General features: G+C 31.7%; 1 protein-coding gene across 1 annotated transcript; it reads right to left on the reverse strand.

Annotated features, from left to right (window-relative positions):
- Positions 1–1,818: 1,818 nt before the first annotated feature.
- On the reverse strand, positions 1,819–17,769 carry LOC127736819 (uncharacterized). Its single transcript, XM_052247409.1, has 8 exons — positions 17,607–17,769; positions 15,855–16,175; positions 10,159–10,185; positions 9,485–9,577; positions 8,388–8,444; positions 7,014–7,100; positions 3,355–3,429; positions 1,819–1,954 (listed from the first exon to the last, which is right to left on the reverse strand). Exons 1-8 carry the CDS (start codon positions 17,668–17,670, stop codon positions 1,935–1,937), a joined length of 744 nt encoding a protein of 247 aa, XP_052103369.1. The 5' UTR covers positions 17,671–17,769; the 3' UTR covers positions 1,819–1,934.
- Positions 17,770–27,427: the final 9,658 nt, after the last annotated feature.

Raw genomic sequence — 27,427 nt, forward strand, 5'->3', positions numbered from 1 at the left:
TTGATACACGAAAGGAAAGTGATCGATATACGCATATTGATTAATTGACATGTCCAGGAACAACAGGATGCGCTTTTTGACAATTAATGTCATTTCAGTGTTTCTCGATGCCAACATATTTGAAAATGCAAAACTTATTCAAAATGTAGTGCAACCAAAAAGGAAAAAAAAGCATAGCCAAAGCCGGGAAAGGAATCAGAGCTTTGCATTAGGGAGATATAATCCTCAATTCAAAATAGTTTCCAAATTGTTGTAACTACAAATTTCAATAATACAATATCCGTAGTTTCATGTCAGTACCAAAGTACCGTGGACGAACAGTTCACAAACAGAGGTACCAACTCAGTGCTAGTGAAAACATTAACGGTATCACTTTTACTGCATCAGATTCACATTTCGACAAATAATGTCTCTTCTGTGATCATCGAGGCCATTATTTTTGAAAACAAAATATTTCAAGAGTGAAGAGCTGATAAAACAAAAAGAACAAACGGTATAGTCAAAGCCTGACAATGAATTAGAGCTTTGCATAAGGGAGATATATTCCTTAATTTAGAATAATTTCCGAAATTTTATAACGGCAAATTTCATTTACACAATATCTGTATTTCATGCCAGTGCCGAAGTACTGGGTTCGTGATTCCCTCGGGGACTAACAGCCCACCAGCAGAGGTACCAACTCAGTGCTAATAATAACACTAACGGTATCAATTAAATTGAGGAATGTATCTCCCTTTGATCCTCTGGTCGGATTTTACTTTAATTTTGTCTTTTTTAAATTAACATTTGTATTTACCTTTTGGATTCAAATATTTGTCCCGAGTACCGTTGAAGAGTTATTCATTGTTGAAATGTTCTTTTCGTGTGGCGAACTTGGTACCGATAATGTTATTACTACCACTAGCACTCTGGTATTGGCATGAAACTACGCACATTATTTTTGTTTAATAAAGGAAATTATGTTCCATTTACATAGTTTAATTCGTGTCCGGGTTTGGCAATACGTAGTCATTTCTGTTGTGTCAGCTTCGCAATTTATGTATTTAGCTTTGAATTTTCAAAGATTTTGGCCTCGAGTATCAATAAAGAGACATGTGTCGAAATGTTTATCTGTGACAGTAAAATGTACCCCTTATGCCATTTGAAGGCCTTATTTTTCTTAAGTTCAAACTCCCAAGTAAGTACTTTCACTTAACCATTATTAACCTAGATCTGAAAGAGCTTCTTTTCGAAAAAAAAAAACAAAGCCCTTCACAAGGAACATAATGATAGGGAGAACCTGAAAGAAACATAATCCATATAAAGGTCTTGAGGGAAGTTTACAATAGACAAAATGAAGTAATGTCTGTTGCTGTAAGAGTAGGTTCAATCAACCACCTGAGAGGAGTAGCAACTACGATGATGACCTCGACCACCACTACAATCACCACCTGATCCTAGCTTCGTCATAAAGCAGATATATCCCTATGTGATAAAACCAACTTTGGAATAAACAAATGGAAAATAGGAAATTTGTTGCTGCAAAATGTTCGAAACATTTATGTTACGACAAAAAAAGACATGAAGGCATCCAAAATTCTTTAGATAAAACGACTGTGATTTTACGCTAAAAAATCTCATTGTTCAGTAGCCTTCCTGTTAGCAACAAATGTTTGACATAGGACGGTTCGATGAAAGAAACTTCAATGTGATTTTTTTACGGCCATTATTCAACAGAAAAAAACCCCATAGAAATACAAAAAAAATCAAAAACAAAAACACCCCCCCCCCCTTGCACAAATAAATAAATAGCATACAATAAAGCTAAACAAAACGCAAGATGTTTAATATCTATATTCTAGCTGAATTGCAATTCAAAGGTGACATCATAAAAGAATTGAAACGAATTCCATATAATTGTCCAATTTTGCTATTCAATTGTATAATCTTATCTGTTATGTATCGGTGGTAACTTCTGAAAGAAAAACCAAATTAGAAATAAATTGAAGAATTAAAAACCCTCATTATGCATAAATAAAGCAAATATGCATAGAAAGCAATCAAATAAAATAAACAGTTTTCTGTATGATTTTCAAACTTTTTTTTATCAGACAGGTAGTATGATTTCCTATTGGAATGAACAGTACATCTCATTTACCCCCAACGTAGATAAAAATACATTTTTTTAGGTAGGGACAATTGTACATAATTACAACAAAGCGTTCTCTTTAAGTCACATATTGTATCGGTCAACCAATTCGTGATGATGACCATAAAAATTAGGTAGTGTCGATTTCAGGCGTTCTTTCTTATATCTCCGTTGAAACAGTTTTTTTTTGTAAGGATCAGACACCTTTTAATGACGTTCGTATAGTGTGAAAAATAACGAGGATTACGTAATGTTTGAGATGTGTTAAAGCCACACGGCCGTTTTACAACAAAATGTAGCTGAAGGAGACGTTTTTGCTTGTGTCATCGGGAACTATCAATTTGTAAATAGCAACATTTCAGCAGAACATTTTATAAAGGGTTGTTGCTTACAATGGAAAAATTGAATTAAGGATTTTTTATTATAAAGTTTAAGACACGTTTTTGAAAGTTGTACAGAAGTCATAATGAACTCGTTGATTATCATGTAATATCCGTGTTATAGATGACCACTTAATTTTAGTATGTCGTGGACACTTTTGTTTTTGACACAACCAAAACGACATATTGCTTGATTTAAGAAATACAATAGATGTTGTTATATGTGACGCAACTGCTGTCACATTACTGGGTTCAATTTCAATGAGAGATCAACCTTCCAGCGGAACCCGAATTACACAAAAAGAGTTTACTATAGTTTATTATCTTAGAAATTCATGTTGAATATACATCTAATAAGGGGTTTCTAGAACTCCAAGCACAGCCAGACTGAATCAGACGCTATGCCAATTCAGACGCGAATAAAATGTCGCGATAGATAACAATCGCTTAATTTATAGATTAGTCTACTGCTGTTTTTATGGACTGTTGTTTGTCATTTCGTCGGGTTGTTTTTAAACATGGCGTTGTCAGTTTATCTATGACTTATCAGTGTGAGTGTCCCTTTGGTAGTTAAGTTTCGGTTTTATATGTATCATTACATCTAAAATCATTTAAAACCTCTGTTACTGGTCGAAACAGAGACGCTTGGTATCAGTCAACAAAATTATAATTGTAACTGTGAAGCCTGTGTAATATTGATGTCAGTTCTTCCGTTTAACCCCATGGACTTGTTTTTGAGTAACGAACAATATGAGAATTATAAGTTCATATCAAAATGAATGTTATGTCTAAGAAAAGTCATTGTGAGGACAATGAGTTGTTAGAATATACATAGAAAATACAAACCTTTTCTTGGAATCGAAAGACCTATCACAAACACAAAGACCATGAAAACGCCAAAGATTATGAAAAATCCTTTATCTGAAAAGCATATTATAATCAGAATCAATCTGAGGTATAACAAGCTGAAAATTATTATACCTACATATTTGCTAAAGGCTGGTATAGGAGTTAGATGAATTATTTTGAAGATATTTGAATCTATAAGGGATACACAATGAGTTAGTCACTAGGTGTCTGTTAAATGTGTTACTGAAAGCGCTTTAGCACCCGAAATAACATTAAGTGTAACTTTCATTTGAAAATATTATGACATTAGAATTTTCAAATTAAAATTGAGTCAGCTGATTTTCAGTACCAGTAATTTAAGTGTAGGTTTCAAACTGACAAAGATGAAAGAGAAAAACGTATACACTTGATACATTAAAACAATCATGATAAAGACTGTAAAATGAAAACGTTTATCCTTTTTCTATAAACCATGCAGGATAAGTTTTTTTGTATTGAACTGGGATTGCTGAGACATATGCCGGTGTAACGTTACATGCCAAACAATCCACAAAGACATCACTATATAAATAACAAGCTTTACAACGAAAATGTACACCACATTGACTTATTTGATTATGGACCAGGAAAATTGATAAAAAAAACAATGTTAGATATATAAATACCGATACACGTCGTATAGCAACGCGAATTCACACTCGGCAAAACAGTCATATTCGGGAATAGGTCACGTTCGGTAGAAAACAGACCAGACGACGTAGATGGTAAACCACAATCTAAGACGTGGTAAAAATGTCGTTAGTTAGTTTAGTCACAGACACATCGTATATATCAACTAATTCGTGATGGTGTCTATAAAATTCACGGAGTGTCATTTTTAATATTTCCTACTCATAACTGTGTTGGATCAGTTTCTGCGTAAGGAGCACACTCCTGTATATGCAGTCCATATAGTGTGAACATGCATGAGCATAACGTATCACTTGAGATATGAAAACACAATACGACGGGGCAGAGGGTATGTTACTGCTGAAAATTGGGATATTGATAATTGGGGAGTTGAAATCATCCTGTGTGTCATAGATATAAGTCTGAAGTCGTCCATCTGTACATGTGGCAATGTTGACGAAAATATCACGGTATGAAGCAGTCGTTCTAGTATCAGTAGTGTCCTTAATTTCAAGTTCACTGGGATATATGAGATGCAAGTACTGACTGAATTATGGGTTATTCAGTGAAAAGATATTATCAATATATCTGAAAGTAAAATTAAGGAATTTCGTAAGGTGCTTTTTCTTTTTGTTTTTTAGAAAGTTCTGAATGAATTCTGCCTTATACGAGTACAAAAATAAATCGGCCAGTAGGGGTACACAATTAGTACCCATTGGAATACCGACTGTTTGTTAAAATATCAGTCCTTCAAACTCAACAAATATATTGTGTTGCCTTGGATCCCCTAATTTATCTATATATTTTATGTAATTATATTCACGATTAGTTATATTTTTCCGGAGTTGAATCTGGACTTCCCCGTAGAACATTCTATTGTTACCGTAGCCTCGCATCCGTCTTTTGCAAATCAACCTTGCCACGTCGTATCACTGGACAAAGGACTGTCGCAAGATTCATTCTTGAACACAATTTGTGGCTAACCACAGCGTGAGTAACATTTGAAATATTATAGTTGATGCCTTCAAACTCTCCGTGATATAATTAACTGTGTAACAAAGTAAATTTAACTATTTTCATATTGGAAGTATTTCATTTCTACATTCTGGACTACGCCTTGTCGGAGCATTCAATTGCTACATCCTGGACTACGCCGCTACTCCATACCGGATGATTCATTAACTTTAATAACATTATTTAACACATTGTAAAATTGTACTTTTTTTTGTATTTTCAGTTATTTACCATTTTTGGATTGGTGATAGAATAAAAGTCAGCACCTGATTGTTTTATCTCTTACTAAACCCAATCACCTGGTTAAAACTGACTGGTCGAGCCAGCACATTAATGTCGATAAAAAAATCCAGCATTTGTATAATATCATCTGCAGTGTTTTTCTGATAGAATCAGTGTGGTTCTTCACAAAATTACAACTAAAATAACCCAAACCAAGAAATTTATATCTACGATTCCCATTTTTATAGAAAAAGCTCTGTTTTTTGAGATGGTGAGTTCGATCTTTCAATTGAGCATGGGGAATAGAAGTGTAAAGCGTAGAAAAGTCAAAGATCTAAATGTTGCTGCAAAATTGCATAGATTGTGATCTAAGATTTAGCAGAAGTACATCGTAGTTTTTGAATACACGTCTGAATGCATGATCGGATAGTGTGGATCCATTCAGACAAAGTTTAAAACTTTTTGCTTGTGAATGTTATCTTGTTTGGTCTGCCAAATTTTCAAGGCAGAAAAAAAAAATAATAAGCATTATCCTTTAACTTCAATTTCTGCTATATAGATAATGTTCTCTCATTGAATAATTCAAATTTGGTGACTATGTTTAAAGCATCTATCTCATGGAACTTAAGATAAAGGATACAACAGATACAGCTACGTCTGTATCATATCTTGCCTTATATCTGGAATTTAATAATAAGGGTAGGTTGAAAACAATACTTTTCGAAAAAAGATATGATTCCAGCTAATTGTGAATTTTTCATTTCTGTGTAGCAACATTTCAGCAGTACCTGCATACGGAGTATTTATCTCCAAGTTTATACGATATTCCAGGGCTTGTATTTCATATCATAATTTCCTTGATAGAGGCTTACTGCTCACAAGGAAACTATTAAACCAAGAGTTCCAACTAGTGAAGTTAAAACCATCCCTCCGTACATTTTTCGGACGCCATCACGAGTTGGTTGACTGTTATGGAATATCTGTTTCACAAATGACGAAGAATATGTTCCTGTTGTCGTAACCACGCCCCCTTTACCCCAAATATGACCTAACGAATTGTGTCTTTCCTCTTTCCTCTATTCTAGCAACGCCATTTATAAATCATACTTGCTTTTTATAAAGTAAGCAGTTGTCTATCAAAGTTCGCTCAGTGCGATTTTTATATACAAGTGTGTAGAACAAAATTCATATGTAATGCCAGTCAATCTATAAAGCATTGAATGTGATACATAAGTCAGTCAAATGTTTTATGAAGCGATGTAAAATATACAAAGAACAAACAAAAATGACAAAATACGTCTAAAAGTAACCTGAATGAGTTGAATTAACAATCAGAAATGAATTAAGCTTACCAATATTTAAACGCAGTTCAAACCAATAAATCGAGATTGAAATCAGAACAACCAGATAGTACCAACTGAGGAATGTACAAAACTATTGTTTACAAATTGGAAAAATAACAGCGTCGATCCACTATTTACTCAAAGTAATTCATTCGTATATTCATTCAATTATGTATTATCTTTCTTACTGTCGTCCATTGCATCATATCGGTTTGATGTCCTGTGTTGTATTGTGTTGTTTGTCTTGTAGTCGTTTTCGTTTTATTGTAATAGCATTGTTGTTCGTTTTCGACATATGAGTTTGATTATCCCTATTGTATCTTTTGACTCTCATTGAAATTCTTTAATATTTATCATGATTTTGTGAGAGTCAAATTAAAATGTTTAAATTCTTGATGTTAAGCTCACCTTTGCAACTATTTCTATGTAATCCACTCACAAAGGGAATAATGATGACGAGAGTAATCAATGACATACCAATGAATGCCTTCGTAACTGAAACGAAATTCTTGTATTTTGAGAACAACAAAAAAAGGCAATCGCATTTTACTGTAAAAGGAATTTTGAAGAAAAAGAAGAAAAATAATGCATTGAGGTTTTCAGATGTAAAATAATTCATCCCTCTGATCACTTAATGTATAGAACTTTAACGCCAAACAAAATATCTGCGAAAATCTTTTGGTTTACAGTAAATTAAGAATATAATTATGTCATATCGACTATTCTTATGACTTACAAATTACCTGAGCCATTTCAGAATAGTTTACTACATTTTTGTAATATCAAATAGATTTTCTTTCCATTTCTTTTAAGTCTTATTTCGTTGTATAGGATAAGCACATACTCATGAATATTAGCGTAGAATAATAATGTTCTAGCAAATAAATATACCCGAAAGGTTGAAGTCCATAAAAACCAAAAGTTCGATTAAAAAAATAAACGACGAAACGATTGGAAAACAATTTTCTTATACCTGACTTTATACTTGTATAGTATTAGATGTGATTTTTTTCCGTATTGAATCTACACTTAACTTACATTTTCTGGCCTGCTGCTGATATAAATATAGTAAAACATGTGTATCGTACGGCAGTTAAGAATTGTCTTATAACAACTTCCTTAATTAGTAATATAATATTTTTGTATTTTCATTGCAATTCAGCCAAATATATGATGAAGTCTTTGCATCTGCCTACGACAGAAACATCCCAAACATAATAATGATAAATTAATTTTCCAAAGTAAAAATAAATCAAGGATGGTCTTCGTTCGAGGTAACGAACTTCAAGGGAAATTGAAAATTGAAAGTCCTTTATAAAATTGCAAAATTAGTATCTCGAATATATCGAACGAATGAACAAGAACTGTCCCATTCCTAACTTGGATCAGGCATTTCCTTATGTAAGAAAGGGTGGATTAAACCTGGTTTTATACCAAGCTACACCGCTCACTTGACGTATGACAGTCGCATATCATTCCATTATATTGACAACAATGTGCGAGCAAAACAAACAGAGATAATAGGTGAAAAGGTAAAAAATTAGGGTATAGCAATCAACATTGTATTATTATCTTAAACACTATAAAAATAAATAACAACATACATTTTGTAACGGCAGCTGAAATCGCTTTAACTGGAATGGTTTTGCATGGCGGGCGTTTTAAAATTTCTTGACTAAAACAATCTTCAACAAGATTTTTCACTATACATGTTAGCAGATGTATGATTTTTCACCGGGTAACAGTTTTTTGTTGAAGAAAGAAATTTGTGAAATTAATTACCATAGTAGCATATTTTACCACAGATGCAACACCGCCCAAACCATTTTTCTCTTGGAGCTTGAAAAAAAAAAGAATAAATTTGTTTTTATTTAGTTAAAACATTGAATAAATGGTAACATCAGATGTATATTTGGAAAAACATATTTTTCAAGAGCTCTAGATAAGTAGTAAATTAATTCATAAAAAAGAATGCATATACGTAAAAGATTTAAATATTTTACAACAGAAAAATGGAGATAAAGAGTAAGAACGCGTTGTACATTTGAAATATTTACGATAATTGTAATGATAAAGACTGAATCAACAGAAAACAGCCAGTTTATAGCATCACAACTCAGATAACGCCATGGCAATACAAGAAAACGATAAACAACAATAAAACACAACATAGAAAACTAATGACTGAGCAACACGACAGTCGCATAGAATATGAAAACAACACGTTATATAAATTTCATGCATCCGAAGCGATTTTCTGGATTTACCTTCAACAGGAACGCTGAAAGCCAAATGTTTGAAAGCCAATGATTCATAAGAACCGAAACAATTGAAGAGCTATATGACTAAAAATATCCTAATGAAACAGCCAAATCCATCTAAGGCCAACTTTGCCTGAGGGAGTTGAAAGCTAAATTACTCTATAACTTGTAAATTTATAAACGGAAAATTTTAGAAAGGATTGTTATAAATCATGTCAGTACCGAAGTACTAACTACTGAGGTGATGATACCCTAGGGGAATGATAGTCCACCATCACAGGTATCGATCCAGCGATGTAAAATGAGAACAACACGTTATATCAATGCCAAGTCGTATAAAAGTCACTTAGATGTTATGATGAATCAAACAACTAAACAGTAAACGTCAGTTATCTTAATTCAACTACTGAAACAATACGAAAAACAAAAAAATAATTCTACTACATAAAGATACAATTATTAAAGTTATCTAGGAAATGAATTCAAAGCATGGACGTAATTTTGAATAGGTAGTTAGATATGTTGTTAATAAAAAGATACTATAATTTTGCCTTAAAATGTACAGATGAGTATGTCGTTAACTCTGCATGTCGCACTTGTTATGATTATTTCACTTACATATTTTGAGAACTGCCCCCAAAATGAATACTATAGCCACACCTATCATAACGCCGATGAATGTCCATGCCATATGTTGTTCACCACAATTATCTTTAAATAAATGAGATATATTCAAGGCAAAACAGTAAGTATATGTCCATGATATACATTATGCTATACTAAACTATATAATTCAGTTTATTCAACATTCTGAAATATTTGTCTATATATTGATTTTGTAGAACATAAAAACAAAGTATGCTAGTAAAATTGATAAAAAAAAAAAATGAATGTTTTATCCTAATTTGTCAACTTCTATTACACTCTAACGACATCTTTTTTTTTGTTAACACTTATTTTCTTAATTTGCTGAGACATATAATGATGTACTGCAATCTATTGTTTTGTTGTCAAAACATGCTGTCGTTTGTTTTTTACATACTTAAATGTGTAGATTGGGGGGTCAATTTGCATACAGTCATACGTGTCAAAACTGTTTGAAGCCAAACTCAGTCGGTAATAAATCAAAATAGAATTATGAACACCTAAAACAACCCACGAAAAATAAGGTTATCTGAATTTTCCGTTAAATAAACATTGATAAAAGTAAAGAATGACCTGGAAGATCATTTTGCAATTGCGCAATTGTTTAACGTGGAAAAGTGAAGAAATATACGCTTTAAAGTACTTACCATTCTTAAATACTGTCTTGAATATTACTAAAAGAACATTGTATATCAAAATATAAACTTCTTTCTAAATTTCTTATCTTATGCAGTCGTACCAATTGTTCAGTAGACCTTGTCGGTTAATGTATGAGTTTTAGGCTTATCTACTATACTGTTCCTATATGTACACTATCTATTTGTTTAACAGTTTGATATAGAAAAAATACCGACATAGCTAGATAATACAATTATTTATCTAACACAATTCTCTAATAATATTCTTGTAATTGTTATAAAATACATTAAATGACATAGTTACAAACCTGATCTTGAACAGTATCAACACTTTTTAGAAATTTACCTGTGACGTCACTTATGTGGCGTTGACCCAGTCGTGTGAAAGACAGTTCGTGGTTCAAATGTGCTGTTTTACGTGCTGTCCTATGTTGATTTACGTGTTTGTTTTTATTCTGTGGTTAGCATGTCAAAATGTACTATTGTATTGTTTACTTGTGTATTTTTCTGTCCTGAATGTTCCTGCATTTATTTGTACTGTATTCCTGTCATGAAATGGTGTCATTTTAGTGTTATATTTAACATTGCCATTTTAAAGTTTCTTAATTATTATCCTAATATTGATATAAATTCATTTGACAGATCTTCAAGTTTTTGGTATTTTTCATATTCAAAACTGAATTAACTAAAATTTTTCGTGGTATTACAAAAAATAATAGAGATTAAAAAAAAGTGATTGTATCGTTTAAAAACGGGGGTGATATTCTACATAATAATAATAATTATTATTTGAAAATGTTTACACTTCACTAGTCGAGTTGGTTTGAACTGGTCAAAAGTAGACAAAATTAAGATATGATTTTCTGCTCACACCATTTTTCCAGTTTTTTTTATTGTATCAGTAAATTTTCTTTGTTAAATACCCTTAGGCCGTCTTGTCTTTTTTACTTCTTTATCTTGATTAATAGCATTAAAAGCTTACATGTGTCTATTGAGGAAAAGTTTCTTGAATCTTTTCGGTCTAAATTCGAATCAGGGAAAACAAGTAACACATACCCTAGAGAAAAGTACCCCGATCTTTTGGCAAAGATTAAACTTTTGGAATCATCGGAAAAGAAGGCAACAAGAGATTATTACAATTTAAAAAGGTATGACATTTTTACCATTGGAGGTTTTGAGAGGTTGATAACTAAAGTCAACGAGAATGATAAGGGAAATTTTAAAATGTATGTCTTCCTAGAGAAACTCTATGATATTTTGGAAAATGCACATAAAAAACAGGTCATGGAGGCAGAGACCGCATGTTTAAACAGCTGAATAATTGATATGGTTATATTTCCCGTGATGCTATTATACTATTTCTTTCACTTTGTGAAAATTGTAATATGAAGAAAAAACATATAGGGAAGGGAGTAATAGTGAGGCCTATTTTATCCAAAGACTTTAACAGTAGAGGACAATTTTATTTGATGGATTTTCAATCAAACCCAGATGGAAACTATAAATTTCTTATGGTGTTCCAAGATCACCTTACAAAATTTGGTAACATTAAAGCTCTTACGTCAAAATGCGCCTCAGAGGTGGCTTTTAATCTAACTGATATTTTCACAATATTTGGTGCGCCCCATATACTGCAAAGTGACAATGGTTGGGAACTCACAAGTTTGGTCATATCGGTGTTAAATTAATGTGGCCAGCACGTGTTATCATTCATGAGAAGCCGAGACATCTCCAATCACAAGGTAGTATTGAGAGATCGAATGGAGATATTTTATCTCCGTTAGATGACATTTCAAACTTCAGTTCTCATAATGTTATTATGTAACAAATGTATTTTTATTTAAATGAATAAATGTCTTTTATTTACTCATATTCATATTTTAGGCATTAAGCTTAATGCCTGCACACATTTTTCAGGATTTAATCTTAAATCCTATGATTTAAGACTAATGCTAATATCATTTAGGCAATAGACTTACTGCCTAGGCGTTAGTTTATTGCCTAGAATTTAAGCTTAATGCCTAATTTCACCTATTGCTATTGTTATCTATTGGTGCATAATTATAATTATGGAATAAGAAACGTTATCAGATAACATCGTTTAAGATTTTCATCTTTCAATAGTAATAAACCATTTGGCTTTTCTATACTTTACACAAGTATTCTCCTTTCAAAGACAAATTGAAAGCATAGGTGTTGCTTTGTTTCATAAAAAAAAGAATGGCCAACGTGGATATAAGTATATTGTCTTTGGGTGGGAAAAATCGTACTTATTAAAGAATCATTCTGATTCAAAGAACAGATTTTGTGATTGATAACATATTTGTTACGTTTAGAAGACGTCTTTTTTAACAAACAACCGGTATTGTAATTAGAACAAACTATGACCATCTTCTTGCCGACTTGTTCCTTTAATTATATGAGGCTGACTTCATATAAGACGAAAGACTTTACCTTTCGGAATATAGATGATATTCCCTCAATGAATAATTCAAAATTTGGTGACTATATTGGACGAATATATCCTAACGAACTTGAGATATACGATACAATAGATACAGTTAAAATTGCCTCATATCTTTACCTACATCGCGAAATTGACAATAAGAGTCAGTTGAAAACAAAACTTTATAACAAAAGAGATGATTTCAGCTGCCCATTTTTGAAATTTCCATTTCTAAGTAGCAACTTTCCAGCAGCGCCTACATACGGAGTATATATCTCCCAGTTGAATAGATATCCCAGGGGTGGTATTTCCTATCATGATTTACTTAATAGAGGACTGTTGCTCACAAGGAAGCTATTAAACCAAGAGTTCCAAGTGGTGAAGTTGTAATCATTCCTTCGTAAATTTTACGGACGCCATCACAAGTTGGTTGACCGTTATTGAATATTCGTTTCATAGATGATAACGGATATTTTCCCAATGTCGTAGCTACAATCCCGTACCCTTTTCCCAATTGTGATCTACCGAATTACTGGGTTTTGTAATAACATGAGCAACTAGACGGGTGCTACATGTGTAGCAGGATCTGTTTATTATTCTGGAGCACCTGATATCACCCCGACTTTTTGGTTGGATTCGTGTTAGCCCAGTCTTCAGTTTTCTATGCTGTGGTTTATGAACTATTGTTTGTCAATTTGTCTATGTCTTTTTTTAGCCATGGCGTTGTCTGTTTATTTTCGACATATGAGTTTGAATATCACTCTGGTTTCTTTCGCCCCTCTTTTTGATATTAACAACACCCTTTTCCAAAATACGCAATAGTATCCAAGATCAAAGCTATCAATGTTAGACCACATGATTTTTCGACTCATTATCTAGATATTCCCCAAAAAATTATTTCTTGTGTACATACTTGTGGGCTCAAATTTGCTGTGGACCAAACAAAAACCGTATTGACTTACAAGAACAACTAGACTATCAATATTAGTCAATGTAACGACCAAAAAAGGTTATTCCTGATTGAAAGTGTTAATTACAAAAAATCATGAGATTAGTCATGAGGTTCAATATATGCCATGCATCGAACAGCTGAATGAAATATATCAGTCCAAGATATGCGATATCGTCATATTTACTCCAGCAACACGAAGGATGTGATAGGTTTAGCAAAATCCGCTCACCCTTTCAAAGTGCTTGAGTATTTTTGGATGCATACGTAGACTGTTGTTTGTCGTTTTTTTTCTTTTCGTTTTGCCATATGGTTGTTAATTTGTCTTCAAAGTAAATACAATTCTTTGATAAGTTCCGTTAGGTGATTTCATATTCAAGGGAATACGGAATTGTGGTTACGGCAATTTGATTATTGCAGTCATCATGTATAAAACAAACTATCAGCGAACTCGTGACGGTGTAAATGTTCATATGTTTGACTCATTTTACTACTTGGGACGCTTCCTTTAGCAACTTTCTTGTACATGTAAGCAGCAACCTTCATTAAGGACAGGAAAAATTCTTGAATATTGTATTACTGGGAGATATACATACATTATCAATATTTAAGCGCTACTAGAATATTGGTACACAGAAGAAAAAGGTTCAGAATCTGGCAACTAAAATGGCCTTTTCGTCGTAATGTTTTATTTTCGACCCTTATTGTCGAATTTTAAAAGTAAGTCAATATATCAACCAGGTTTCACTGTATCTGTGGTATTCTTTATCTAAAACCAATTGTATCGATGCATTAAACTGAGACATCACAATCTAAGCCGTTTAGTAAGCCGATACCATCTACAAAGTAGAACGTTCAAATAAAGAATAATGCTGACTTCTTTATATTCATCATACGAATATCATGTACGAAGTCAGTTTCATATGAATAAAGTAATAAGTCGGAAGCCGAGAAACACATTTGGTTTCCATGAAAATACTAATTTCTTGTCGAGAAATATGCCTATAAAATGTAACAAGTATCTTTCCAAGGAAAAAGTCTAGCGTCTTGACAATGTCAGTTTTAGAAAAAAAAATCGTTTGAATCAGAGAGGTTTTGACTCAGTATGATGCATCACTCCTAAAATAGTTATATGTATCCACAGTTGTCATTATGGTTTTTATGAAACAAACTAGGACCAATTCTTTTCGTTTTGTATTTAAGGTTTGCATGGCAAATAAAAGCAACAGTAGTATACCGCTGTTCGAAATTCATAAATCGATTGAGAAAAAAACAAATCCGGGTTACAAACTAAAACTGAGGGAAACACATCAAATATAAGAGGAGAACTACGACACAACAGAAACACAACATTAAAATGTAACACACACAGAAACGAACTATAATATAACAATGGCCATTTTCCTGACTTGGTACAGGACATTTTAAGAAAAAAATGGTGGGTTGAACCTGGTTTTGTGTCTAGCCAAACCTCCCGCTTTTATGGCAATGTTAAATATAGCATTAAAATAACAACATTACATGACAGGACTACAATACAAAAAAATGGGAGAACATATAGGACAGAGAAACATACGAATAATAGCTAACAAAAGGTACCAGGTTTAAAATACTTGTGTAAAGTGAAAATGTATTATATTATTGCAAGAAATAGACTTAGATTGTATGTACTATAACAGTTGTTGGGTAAGGTTATTATCATCAATACATTCCAGTTTTATTTCCAGGCTCAATTGTAGTGTCTTTGATCCTTTTTTGTCTATGTGTAAGTCATACAATAATGATTAACTTGGCATATGTACAAGTAAGATGTCAGAACGACACATATTTATCTTTAAATAATTTACCACTTTTCACTTTTAGGGGAACTTATAACTCTAAATGGAAAAAGTGGTCGTACGAATTTGATATTAGGCATATTACACAGCTACAATGAACAACGTGTATGACCAGGTTTCATCAATTTTCGTAAACAAAGACATGAAATACCTCATGTCTCAACAGCAACACTTTCACGACAAATAGTGAAATGGAAATTTTGTTTTGGAAAAAACATAAGAATATTGAAGTGAAATATATAATTAAATAACGGAAAAACTGAAAAATGTGATAATTGAATAATTTACAGATTCATATATAACCTTAACCAACTGAATGTCTGTATTTGAAAAGTTGACGACAAAAGAGGGACGAAAGATACCAGAGGGACAGTCAAATTCATAGATAAAAAACAAACTGACAACGCCATGTTAAGTGAAAGAATTCGAATATTTTCTCTTTGTATTGATTGAACAGGGGAATGAATATTACCTTGTTGTATGACTGTAACATTAACAATTGCCGCATCTACGTTTGTACCATGATAACATTTCCAAGGTCCATTGAGTCTGTTGTCTACATGCCTTTGTATTACAAGGACAGTTGTGTTTGTTTGTTGATCCTGCGTTATAACATTATGTAACGAATAACACCCTGGGACTGGTATAGGGCTGATACAGTATCCTTGTTCTTCGTTCTTTGGATTTAAAAAGTCAACTTTAAATTTTAACTGGCTAACTTTACATTTGAAAGTTATGTTCCCTTTTTTAGCTTCCCATGTCAAGCAGACATGGACGCTACAGGAGACAATGACTGAAAAACAAATACAACGATAAAAATGAGAGAAACTAATGTCCCGATCTATGCATAAAACAATAAACGAAAAAATACCCGAACTTATTTTATCAGCAGCTTTTACAATTTCATTTTCAAAGTTCTCTTTAAACAATGATTAAATGATAAATGTTATTTTCTGCAGACTCGAAATTTCTTTTAAAGTAGCACATGTTGTCGTTATTTTGTCCACAATTTCCTATTGTTTTCCTTTTTTTTATTACAAAAATACATACTTCAGCTGTGAAATTATAGCTTGGTATATAACATAAAACAAGAACAACGATATGAAAAAGAAACCTGAGACCCACATTTGCGCACAGAAAATATCACATAAATTTTTTAATGGACATACAAAATACGACTATTAATTTGTATTAAAAAACATAATTATTTTGTTAATAGCATATGTCATATGAACAATAGTATGACTGTCATTTAAAACACAACATATTTCTAATAGAATACACTAAAGGAGTAGGTCCACTAAGACCCCTTGTAGGCCCCAAAATATAGCAGTTTTACAAAATTGTTAAAATGTAAACTTTTAGCTATTTATTGGAAAGAAGAATACTTCTGTTACATAAATATGGGCTGTTTTTGACAATACAATGCACATGTATCGGAAACTAGCATCATTAAGTCATGCTAAATTACTGAAATCTTTGAAATTTTAGCATTTTTGTCAATTTTTAGACGGTTTCCGTCTAAAATGGAAGTGGCCGCATTTGTGTTCATTCTTGATATTTAAATGTAAGTTGTATTTGATGATAATACATAACATATATAAAGGTTGAGAATGAACACGGATGCGGCCACTTTCATTTTTGACAAAAACCGTCTGAAAAGTGACATATTATGGCATATATGATAGATTTTTCATATTTAAGCTTGAATTTGAGCGTCTTTAATGACTAGATCAGTTCAAATCTTTCGCATAAACTAATTGAATCGACTGCAGTAGACACTTAAATGTTCAAAAAGTGTCAAAAATCTTTCATCAGATGAACCTAAATTTTCAGGCCAAAATCGGCCCTTACCGGACCTTCTACTTTAAAGGAATTGGAAATCTGGTCACTATACCTTGAAGCTCGATAAATAAAAAGTTGCAATAGGAGTTCTGAAGACACTTTTTCAAGAGTTCTTCATGTTTAGTTTTCTTATGGACTTTTATCAGAAACTCTACGAATGATTGCATTTTTTTATCATTTCAAACATGGTTTTATCATTTTGATAAATGTTCGATATGTATGCAACTCTTAGCAGAGATCAATGCACATTTGAATCAATCAATCTTCATAATATTTGTATGATGTACTAGAAATGGTGTACGATATACAGGAAATGCTGATCGAAATGCTTTGCATGATGATCTTCAGTTACCAATTTAAAGTAAAAGAATAAACTTACATTTCATGCATAAACTTAATATGCCTAATATATATAGAAACATCCTCCTAATGGATAATAGCATAACGTCTATTCAGAAAATACGTTTCACAACTTAATCATGATCTAAAGTGTCTTCTCCAATCAGTTTGTCAAACGTTAAAAATAAATACTTATATGTCATAAAATCGATTTAGATTTACAAAAGAAAATTGTGTAGTTTACCTACTAGTAAAATAACACTTTTAACACACAGTTGTGTTTTATCAGGTATAACGATATTTTGAAGTGAACTGTTCATTGTATAAAGATAGACCACAAACAACAGAAACATTATATAATTATCTACTTTATCTAAAGTGAAGTACGGAAAGGTTGAAGAGAAGACACAAAATACTGTGAGTAAAGAATTAATACTTCCTTACTTTCTTTATATCTAACTTAGTATTGACATCCTAAAAATACTATTTTTTAAGTAATGTTCAATACATGATGATTGAAGTATACTCCATTTATGTTCGCATAACTTATGACAAAAATCATAATATATGACATATTAAAAATAAAGAACCTCACTCAAAGAAGTCCTTAAAGGGGCATTAGCTGTCAAATTCGTGTCCAATTCTCATATTTGATTTATAACCTACTAAAACGTATAACCAACTTTCAAAGTCTAAAATGAACAATAAACATTGCATGGACTCGATAACATTTATGAAATTATGACATTGATTTAAGATTCGACTTAATATCAAGTAATTATTAGAATTTTCAAATAATTCTCACGAGTTTAATCAGTTTCATAGTGTGCATGCTTTTATATTATTTCAAAAGGTTTTTATTTCATATTATTTTTGTCTATTCTGTGGTTGTTTGCTCTTTGAACAAAATTAGTAGAGCGCCTTTATTCTTGGTGTGAGAATTTTTATTTTTTGACTGGTAATGCAATATTCTTAACAAGAACTAGTCGTGTAAATACCCTATATTTTTCTGTCTATTTCATGAGGATTCAGAGAGTTATATTTAAAAAAAAATCATATTAACATTGTGAGAATCTCTTGACACATCTAAAACATTTGGAGAATAACTTGTTTTTTTTATTCTACTCTACATGTATGTATGTCAATCTGTACTTTGGTGTGAGATTGGGGAGTACTATACATAAAATATTGTACTAAGTGTTTGAATCGAATTACTTTTATTCTTGTTGTTGTAATTTGCATTTCGTGAATGTTATGAATTCAAAACTCTTAACATGGCCTTGTCATACATATACGTATATGCTTGTTAGAGCTATTGCATACGTGTTTAGAGATATGTATTTAAAAAAAGACACAGTGACATTGTTAGAATCTCTTGACAAACCTAATTAATAATAATAATAATTTGAAAGAAACATTATATTTAACACTAAGAATATATATCTGAAAAATATTTTACATGAATCCAGAATTGTTTTCTCAAGTTGCAGGCATTCTAGATAGCGATGAAAGGAAATTAAAATAAGTTAGATAAGAAAATAGAATCGTTTATTGATATTCCAACTCGTCAATCCATTTCTAATAAAAAATAATCACCAAACTGTCAAAAGTAGAAACATCGAAAACATGGACATAGTAAACATCTGATACTATGTAACTAAACATTACCTGTAATAATGATCCAGATTCAGTCAAACTTTCTCACATAACGTATCAATTTAAAATTCGCAAGGACATTTGAGATGAAACAATTCGTTGAAGTTTTTGCGAGTGTTAGTAATTGTCTTTCAAAAGTACGTTATGTGAATGTTGCTTCATTCGTTTGATGTGTAAAACATGTGTGAGAAAATGCCTGTACCAAGTCAGGAATATTCTTGTTGTTATCCATTTGATGTCTTTGAGTTTTTCATTTTGCCATTTGATAAGGGACTTTCCGTTTTAATTTTCCTCGGAGTTCGGTATTTTTGTTATTTAACTTTTTTCATATGAATGCAACAACAAAGTAACCGTTAAGGTTGTCTATAAATGGCCAGTTACTGGGATAGCCATCCTCTATCCTGAATGAAGAAATAGAGTTCGAATGAGATGTCAAAATAAATTCTATCGAATCAATATTTATAAGCCCATCATACCTTTAAACCAGCCAATTTACCTTACATACTATTACACAGAATACATTTATACTATATGGACATGTAACGTAAATACCTTCCCTGATAATAGATTGATTGAACTCTATGGCCTAAGCAATTTCATTTAATGATGTAGTAAATTTGTCTAATTCAATACAGATATTTGTATTTGAATTTAGATGAATGTTGATATTATTTCAATATAAAACTGACATAGATATTGATTCTAAACATTTTAAATGTATTGAAAATCAATATCAATATAATATTTTCTTCGGAGAAACATTTTATTATGTACAGGGGTATCTTTTCAATTTCCATTCTTTCAATTTTTGAAACGTGTCGTTTACTTTTTCTTAGTACTTGAATAGTTTATCGAGGGACATGTACTCAATAGTAGCCCTCTGTACTAAACACAATAACTATAGGTTGTATAACTAGTTAGACTTGATTAGTTATCCAATCTTAATATAATGAGTAACGAGCCGTTGGCAGTAAGCTTTGAAGTGGGAAATGTCATCTTGGATAAAAAAACATGTTAAATGAAATGTCCCTTCCGGTATTCATTTGTTTCATATTAAGCTTTTCAACAAACAGTTCTTTCCGCTTCATTTTTCAAAAATCTACTATCTTTTATTAATGTCAAATGTACATTATTGATCGACCGATTCCATAGTTTTGATTAGTCTCTATCTGCAAACATTTTGGTTTTATTTCTTTATAAAATACATCATCTATAACTGCAAGTTTCCCCACAGGACACATACATTTTTTTATTGTAAATCGAACGAAGATTTGATATTACTCGCTTATAACAATACAATTGTCATAAGAATTGAAAGCTCGGTTATGTAATATTATTTGGTAATAAAATTTAGAAAAAAAACTTGTGTAGAAAAAGTGCTCCTGTCAACACGTAACCCTCCAATAAAATTCTAAATAGAAGCATTACATTCTGAATAAAAATGAATTAATATTTTGAAGTGTAATTACAATAAACTACATCACCACAAATATATAAGATTTATATAATTAACAATGATCGTGAATTTTTTTAAGATCCCGTTTAGTATGACCAGGATGACTCTTATTGTGTGGTAACGAAAAACAGGATCAATCAGGTGCTGGCATTTGACATTTTAAATGTTAATAAAAAACTTTGCAAATGTAATGCTCATTGCATGTAAGATTTCCAATAAAAAAATGATACATTTAGTTGGTTCGCCGTTATGGATTATCTCGTTATGTCACATATGAACCTCTTACTTCATGCAATAGAAAAGAAAAAAAAAAGAAATATATTATGTATTGTTTATATTTAAGGGATGAACCTGGATATTTGCCTGTGAGATCACAGTTTATCGTTATAAGCTAATATACCTACTACACAAATATGTAAGTTATGAGTATATTTGAAGATTTACAAAAAAAGAATATTAGTAAAATGTATGTTGCTGAATTCAAAATATATCACAGAATGATGAAAAGCTTTAACCAATTGTAAAATATTTATTTCTATTAAAGGAGTTTGATCATTTTTATAGCGGGATAACACAAGCTTCAAAGGCTATAATACTATAAATCTCATTTTATATCTAGACAGTAACTTTAAACATTATTAATCATTATCCGAAGATATATCCCAACCATACATTAAAATCATTTAAATGTCCATGTTGATGACTATAGATTTTCATACTATATGTTTTTTTAAAATGGTATCTTATATTGAACATACACTTTTACCTATAGTTTTTAGTTGGTGTAATGAAAATGACGAAGCATTTAAAGATTGTTATTAAATCTTTATAATACATTTGACATTTTATGAATAAGATTGAAAAAAGATATTGTACGTAATAAATATTCTATAGTGCGTTATGTTTTACAATTTAAAAATCCTTTATGTAAATATTCATGCGTTTCATATTGCCTTATTACTTCGATTCTTGTATTGTTTATCGACTTGTCACTACTTGTTTCAATCGTGATAAGAGAATTTCGTCGTCCTTGATTGATCGGATGAGTAATGCCTTTTTTAACTGATTTTTACCGTTTTTTTTTTCGTGTTGTTTTGAGACTAGAAAACTAACGTCCTGATTAATGAACAAAAAAGTTAACGAAAAGCCAATATGACAGACAGCAAACAACGACAACCTATGGATTGCAGGCTCATGATTTTGGACAGACATATACAATTTTGTCAGGATGGGCTTAACTCACCCGCTAACATGGAAGAACGGGTATAACAAATAACCACAGGAACAATATCAAAGTATCATTAAAAGTGTACTCGCAAAGCTAGTTCAAAACCAATTTCAATTAATTGATGATGAGTAATTTATCCCAAAATAGAATATGAATTAATAAAAAATGCAATGGTGAACATTGGTTGTAAAGACATCATATGTGTCTGAGAAAAGCAAATCATTGTCAAATGCATAAATAGATTTATCGGCAGGATGCATGGATGGTTGTTTAATGTTTAGTGACAGAATAAACACATATTTAGGACAAAAACATGTTAATATTTAATCAGTATTAAACCCTACTTTGCACTCAACAGACACTATCCCTATTTTAATGTACTGGTTCACAATATAAAAGTGTGCAGGAAGACTTGACATCATTTCTTAACACATTATTCAGATTGGGACAGACCAGCACTTTCTCTTCTTCTAAATGAAACATGTGTAGAGGAGACGCAGCAAATTCCAATGTTGAAATCTTAAGCCTGACCGGACCGGTTGTTGAAACGACATCATTGCCGTCATAATTCGGTAATGTTTTGTTCCCGATTAAGCAATATTTGTTTTCTTTTTGGTTATAACAAAAACTGAACGTTTTTTTAATGTGTCAGTTTTCAATATGTTGACCTCGAACAGCTTTGAACATAAATTGAGAAATGCGTCGGGTCTAGTAAAATCAGATTACAACTTTAACATAGATTACGTGCATTATTATTATTTCCATTACAAAGTGACATGCCTGGCGCAGTATTAATTACGTTTCATCCCCTAAACACGGTGTAAATATTCACAACGTGTTTGCTATGCCCGTGTCTGTATCAATTTCTGGATAACCGGTAAATAATGAAGTGAATGATTTCATTACCACTAATTGATTAAAACCTTTACCAAATTCTCTTATAGAAAAAAATATTTGGTTAGGAAGTTAGGCTGTGTTCTAATTTAAAACAGAATACATCCTAATGTTTACGGCAATGTTGTTTATAAAGCCAGTACATCAGAATACAACCCATGGAAGCAATCGATTGTTTGAATTAACTGATTCTTATGGTTATCAATTTAACACAGTTGCTAGTAAAATCTTTAAATATTCTTTTTTTCGGTACTTACAGTGATTTTGCATTTCAAAACTAAACTAGACATATTGGCTTGATACATGCATGTTAACTTATGATAACCCATGATTCTCCATTCTGTAGATACTTTTTCTTATATTTTGGCATAACACAAGATCAGGCGATTCTCATATTGTTTATGACGTCTTTACACTAGATCTGTTGGATGTGTACTGATTGATACTTTAGTCTGGGAGAACATGATTTATCTAAAAGTTGTTATTGGCTTTGAACTAACTTTCAGTAACTGCTACTGGTCTTATTTCGGTGTTGTGTGTCTATCTTCTTTCTTTATGTTAGTTATTTTTGTGCCTCGTACTGATCTTTTGTGTGAAGCCAATTGCAAACGAATTTTACAATCTTTTCTTATGTTGCGCTGTTATACCACTGTCCCAGGTTAATGGAGGTTTGACACTCACAAACATGTTTAACCCCGCCATATTCTTAATGTGCCTTTTCCTAATCAAGAGCCTATGGTTCAGTGGTCGTCGTTGGTTCATGAATATCATATGTGTTTGCTGTCATGAATAAGGCCGTTAGTTTTCTGGTTTGTATTCACATTTTTTTATGTCGGGGTTTTTAATTTCAGTATATATTTTTAAAAGAAATACTATTTCTCATTTTTGTCTTTGTGTTTTCCATATTAACTCAAGTGTAAGATTTATGCACTACTTTTATGGAATACATCTTATCTCTATACATTGTACAGACGTCTTATCCGTGTATTCACATGGCGCATACCTACATACCACATGCATCAGTGATATCTAAATGTTTAATTACCTTAGGAGTTTAGTGTTGATGACTGATCATAATTAGTAGTCACCTTATCTACTGTGGATTCATAATTATTTGTGGGGTACCAAATTTCGTGGATTAAGTGGATGTTCAACGAAGTACACATTTTCTATAGGTTTGTTTGTAGATTTTGGAAAAACCACGAAATTAAATACACACGAAACTACATTTTTTCTTCAATGCACGAAAATTAATATCAACGAAAATATATGAATCCACAGTATTACAAATTAACGTTAACTTATTTCTATTTGAAGTTACAGATTAAAATGAAGAATACATATTTAATTCTGTTAACGACAGAAATGTACTTTCTAATTGTGGAATGTGGTGAGTATTACACAAAAGATAAGAACAAAACATCAAAAAGGGCATTGGAAAGGCACCAATAATATAATTGTAACCAATATTTCTGCACCAGATGCGCATTTCAACGATAAATGTATCTTCGATGATGCTAGATGCATAAATATATTTGAAAATCCATTTCTTTATTAGCAAAATGAATGGAATGTTAACAACCCCCCCTTTTTCCCCCAATATTTGCAATTTTACACTCTGTTTTGCACTATATACACAATGCCACAATCTTAACTCACTTTTGTTGATGTTTAAGAAAGCTGGGGGCAAATTGCATAGATGCATTGTTTCGTTAATTTTGTAAAGATATATATTTTTTTGAAAATAATATAAATTTGAATTTTTACTATTGTTGGAAAGATCCTCAATGAAGTTAAAGTTTCCGATTTACTTTGTTCATCACTAATAGAAATGAAGTCCTGCTAGTCATGTTATTACCGGGCACTTTGCAATTTATACGACTTAGAGAGCCAGTTAAATAAAAACTTGACAGTTTTTCTATTCATTTCATGCAGTTGAAGCTCATTCAAAACCTGTGACGTACAATAAGCACACGGGTTCCTAACCCTTTCTTGGTTTGGATGCTTTGAAACCGCCAAACGACAACTATATTGTTTTTTGTTATCATCATAAAAATTCGGTGAAAATATCAGAATATTCTAAAACGGCAAAGAAAAACTAGCAGTTATTTTCCGTGCTCTGTAAGGCCAAATTATTCTACTTAACATGTTGCAACTTTCATATTGATTACATAAGTATAATTCGTTGAGAAATCTAATAAAGCGATGACACATTCGAGTAACAGAAGATGGTTTAGTAGTTGCCACAATTTAAACATATTCCTCGTCACCTGTAAAATATTTGAAAGGATGAATTTACTTGAATAGTTATCAAAAGTACCAGGAGTATAATTTAATACGCCAGACGACTCGCGTTTCGTCTACATAAGACTCATTAGTGACGCTCAGATCAAAATAGTTATAAAGCCAAACAAGTACAAAGTTGAAGAGCATTGAGGACCCAAAATTCCAAAAAGTTGTGCCAAATACGGCTAAGGTAAACTATTCCTGGGAAAAGAAATTCCTTAGTTTTCCGAAAAATTCAAAGTTTTGTAACAGGAAATGTATAAAAATGACCATATTATTGATATTCATGTCAATACTGAAGTGCTGACTATTGGGCTGGTGATACCCTCGGGGACGAAACGTCCACCAGCAGCGGCATCGACCCAGTGGTATAAATAGATATCAAAGGTACCAGGATAATAATTTAATACGCAAGACGACGCGCGTTTCGTCTACATAAGACTCATCAGTGACGCTCAGATCAAAATAGTTATAAAGCCAAACAAGTACAAAGTTAAAGAGCATTGAGGACACTTTTTCTTAATAGCTGTTTTTTAAAAATTCATAGACAGATAGATACTTTATTCTCTAAAAACTAGATACAAGTTTACAGAGAAACATACAAAAAAAATACAAATACAATAGTTGAGGTAAACAAATGTAGGAAGATATTGTAAAATGAAGTACAAAATGACGATGGCATACATGTTTAGTAACATTTATAATAAAATGTTAAACTAAATAGAAAGAAATCAGTACGATGCTTATGCGTTTACATTTACACGGAAGGAACTTATTTTTTATTAATACACTTAATACATATACACAGTTTTCTTAAAACTGATTGCTTTTAAGTATTGAACGGTGAGCAAATAGGCCTAGAGAAAGATATATTGCAGTGTAGTCAGAATGTTTGACTAAACATATCTTTACTACTAAATCTTCTGCAGTAAAAGACGACATTCCGTAAATATTGTGAAGAGGCAAAAACATTCTAAAGATTTTTTGCAAAACTTTGAATCCCCCTCTTTTGTAGTAACATCAAAACGTTTAGTATTTCTACAATAAATACTGCTATTATCCATGCGCAGTTATAAGATCAGCTCAATCAACTAATTTAAAAGAGGTTTTCTTATCACAAATTGTTTAAAAATACAATTGTGACTTTGTAAAGAACTGTGGTTCTTAGTGATTAGTTTTGTTATAACTATCAGTAATACATTGATTGCAATGAATTATCGTGATTTTCAAATGTAATCAAAACCGATAATTTCACATGTGAAATAAACTCCGGGTTATTTCACTCCTCTGACGTCAATACAACAATAGATGATATCAAGACGTCGTCGATGACGTCCCATCAAAACAAATTGTGAATACGTAGAAAAAGATATAGTTGCTTATATTTTCTACTTTAATTTCATTTAAAAAGCCCATTGTCAATGTTATAAAAAGACTAACTAATCAAAGTATTCAAGTATAGAAAAATATTCAACTTGTGACCAACAACACTGATAATTTACTCATAAATGCGAGAATTAATGTGTTGTCCGCACACCTATAAGTATTAACACTATTTTGTGTATTTTCCTGTTGTCTTTTTTGTGACAATTGTTTATATTATGTTACTGGCTTGAGATGGAAAATGATCACTTATAACTATTGGCACACGTGCCAGTGTTATTGTAATTATCTACAACTTATTGGTCTTGCAAACTCGAGGAAGTTTGTCGGCCCCATCTAAATATTATCAATTAATACAAATGTTTATGATGTATAAAACGAGGATCGATCATATTAATTTTGTCTAAACTTTCTCGTTTCTTTTTTTAGCTTTAGCACCTGACATAAATCTCGAAGGAAGGCTTATAGCAAACAATGATTCAAAGGTTTTACAATTAAGTTGTTCAACGAACATTGCGGTTCAGCTATGTACCGTTGAGTTCCTTATAGATAACAAGACACACGATAATATGCGATATTTTGACAACAACTGTTATCATACAATGTGGATATGCTCTCCCAAAGTATGCACGTGTTCTGGAGACTGCAAGTCATTCACATTGAACGTAACAGTAACACAAGATATGATGAACTATATATATAGTTGTGCATCAAGAATTGAAAACGAAGGAGTCCATTACTCGGCAAATATATCAGTCATACAAGATGGCAATGGTGGTAAGGTTTAATATTCATTTTAATTACATTATATTTATTAGGATATGTAAAATCAGAAACACGTAACAATGCATCGACATCTAATCCACACATCAAAGTACTTTAGTTGATTGATAAACAAATTCAAATATCGGTATTTGACTTGATATTATTGTCATTGAAAATTTCTAATGTTATTATA

The sequence above is a fragment of the Mytilus californianus genome, unplaced genomic scaffold (assembly GCF_021869535.1).
Source record: "Mytilus californianus isolate M0D057914Y unplaced genomic scaffold, xbMytCali1.0.p SCAF_38, whole genome shotgun sequence".
NCBI classification, from domain to species: Eukaryota; Metazoa; Mollusca; class Bivalvia; order Mytilida; family Mytilidae; genus Mytilus; species Mytilus californianus.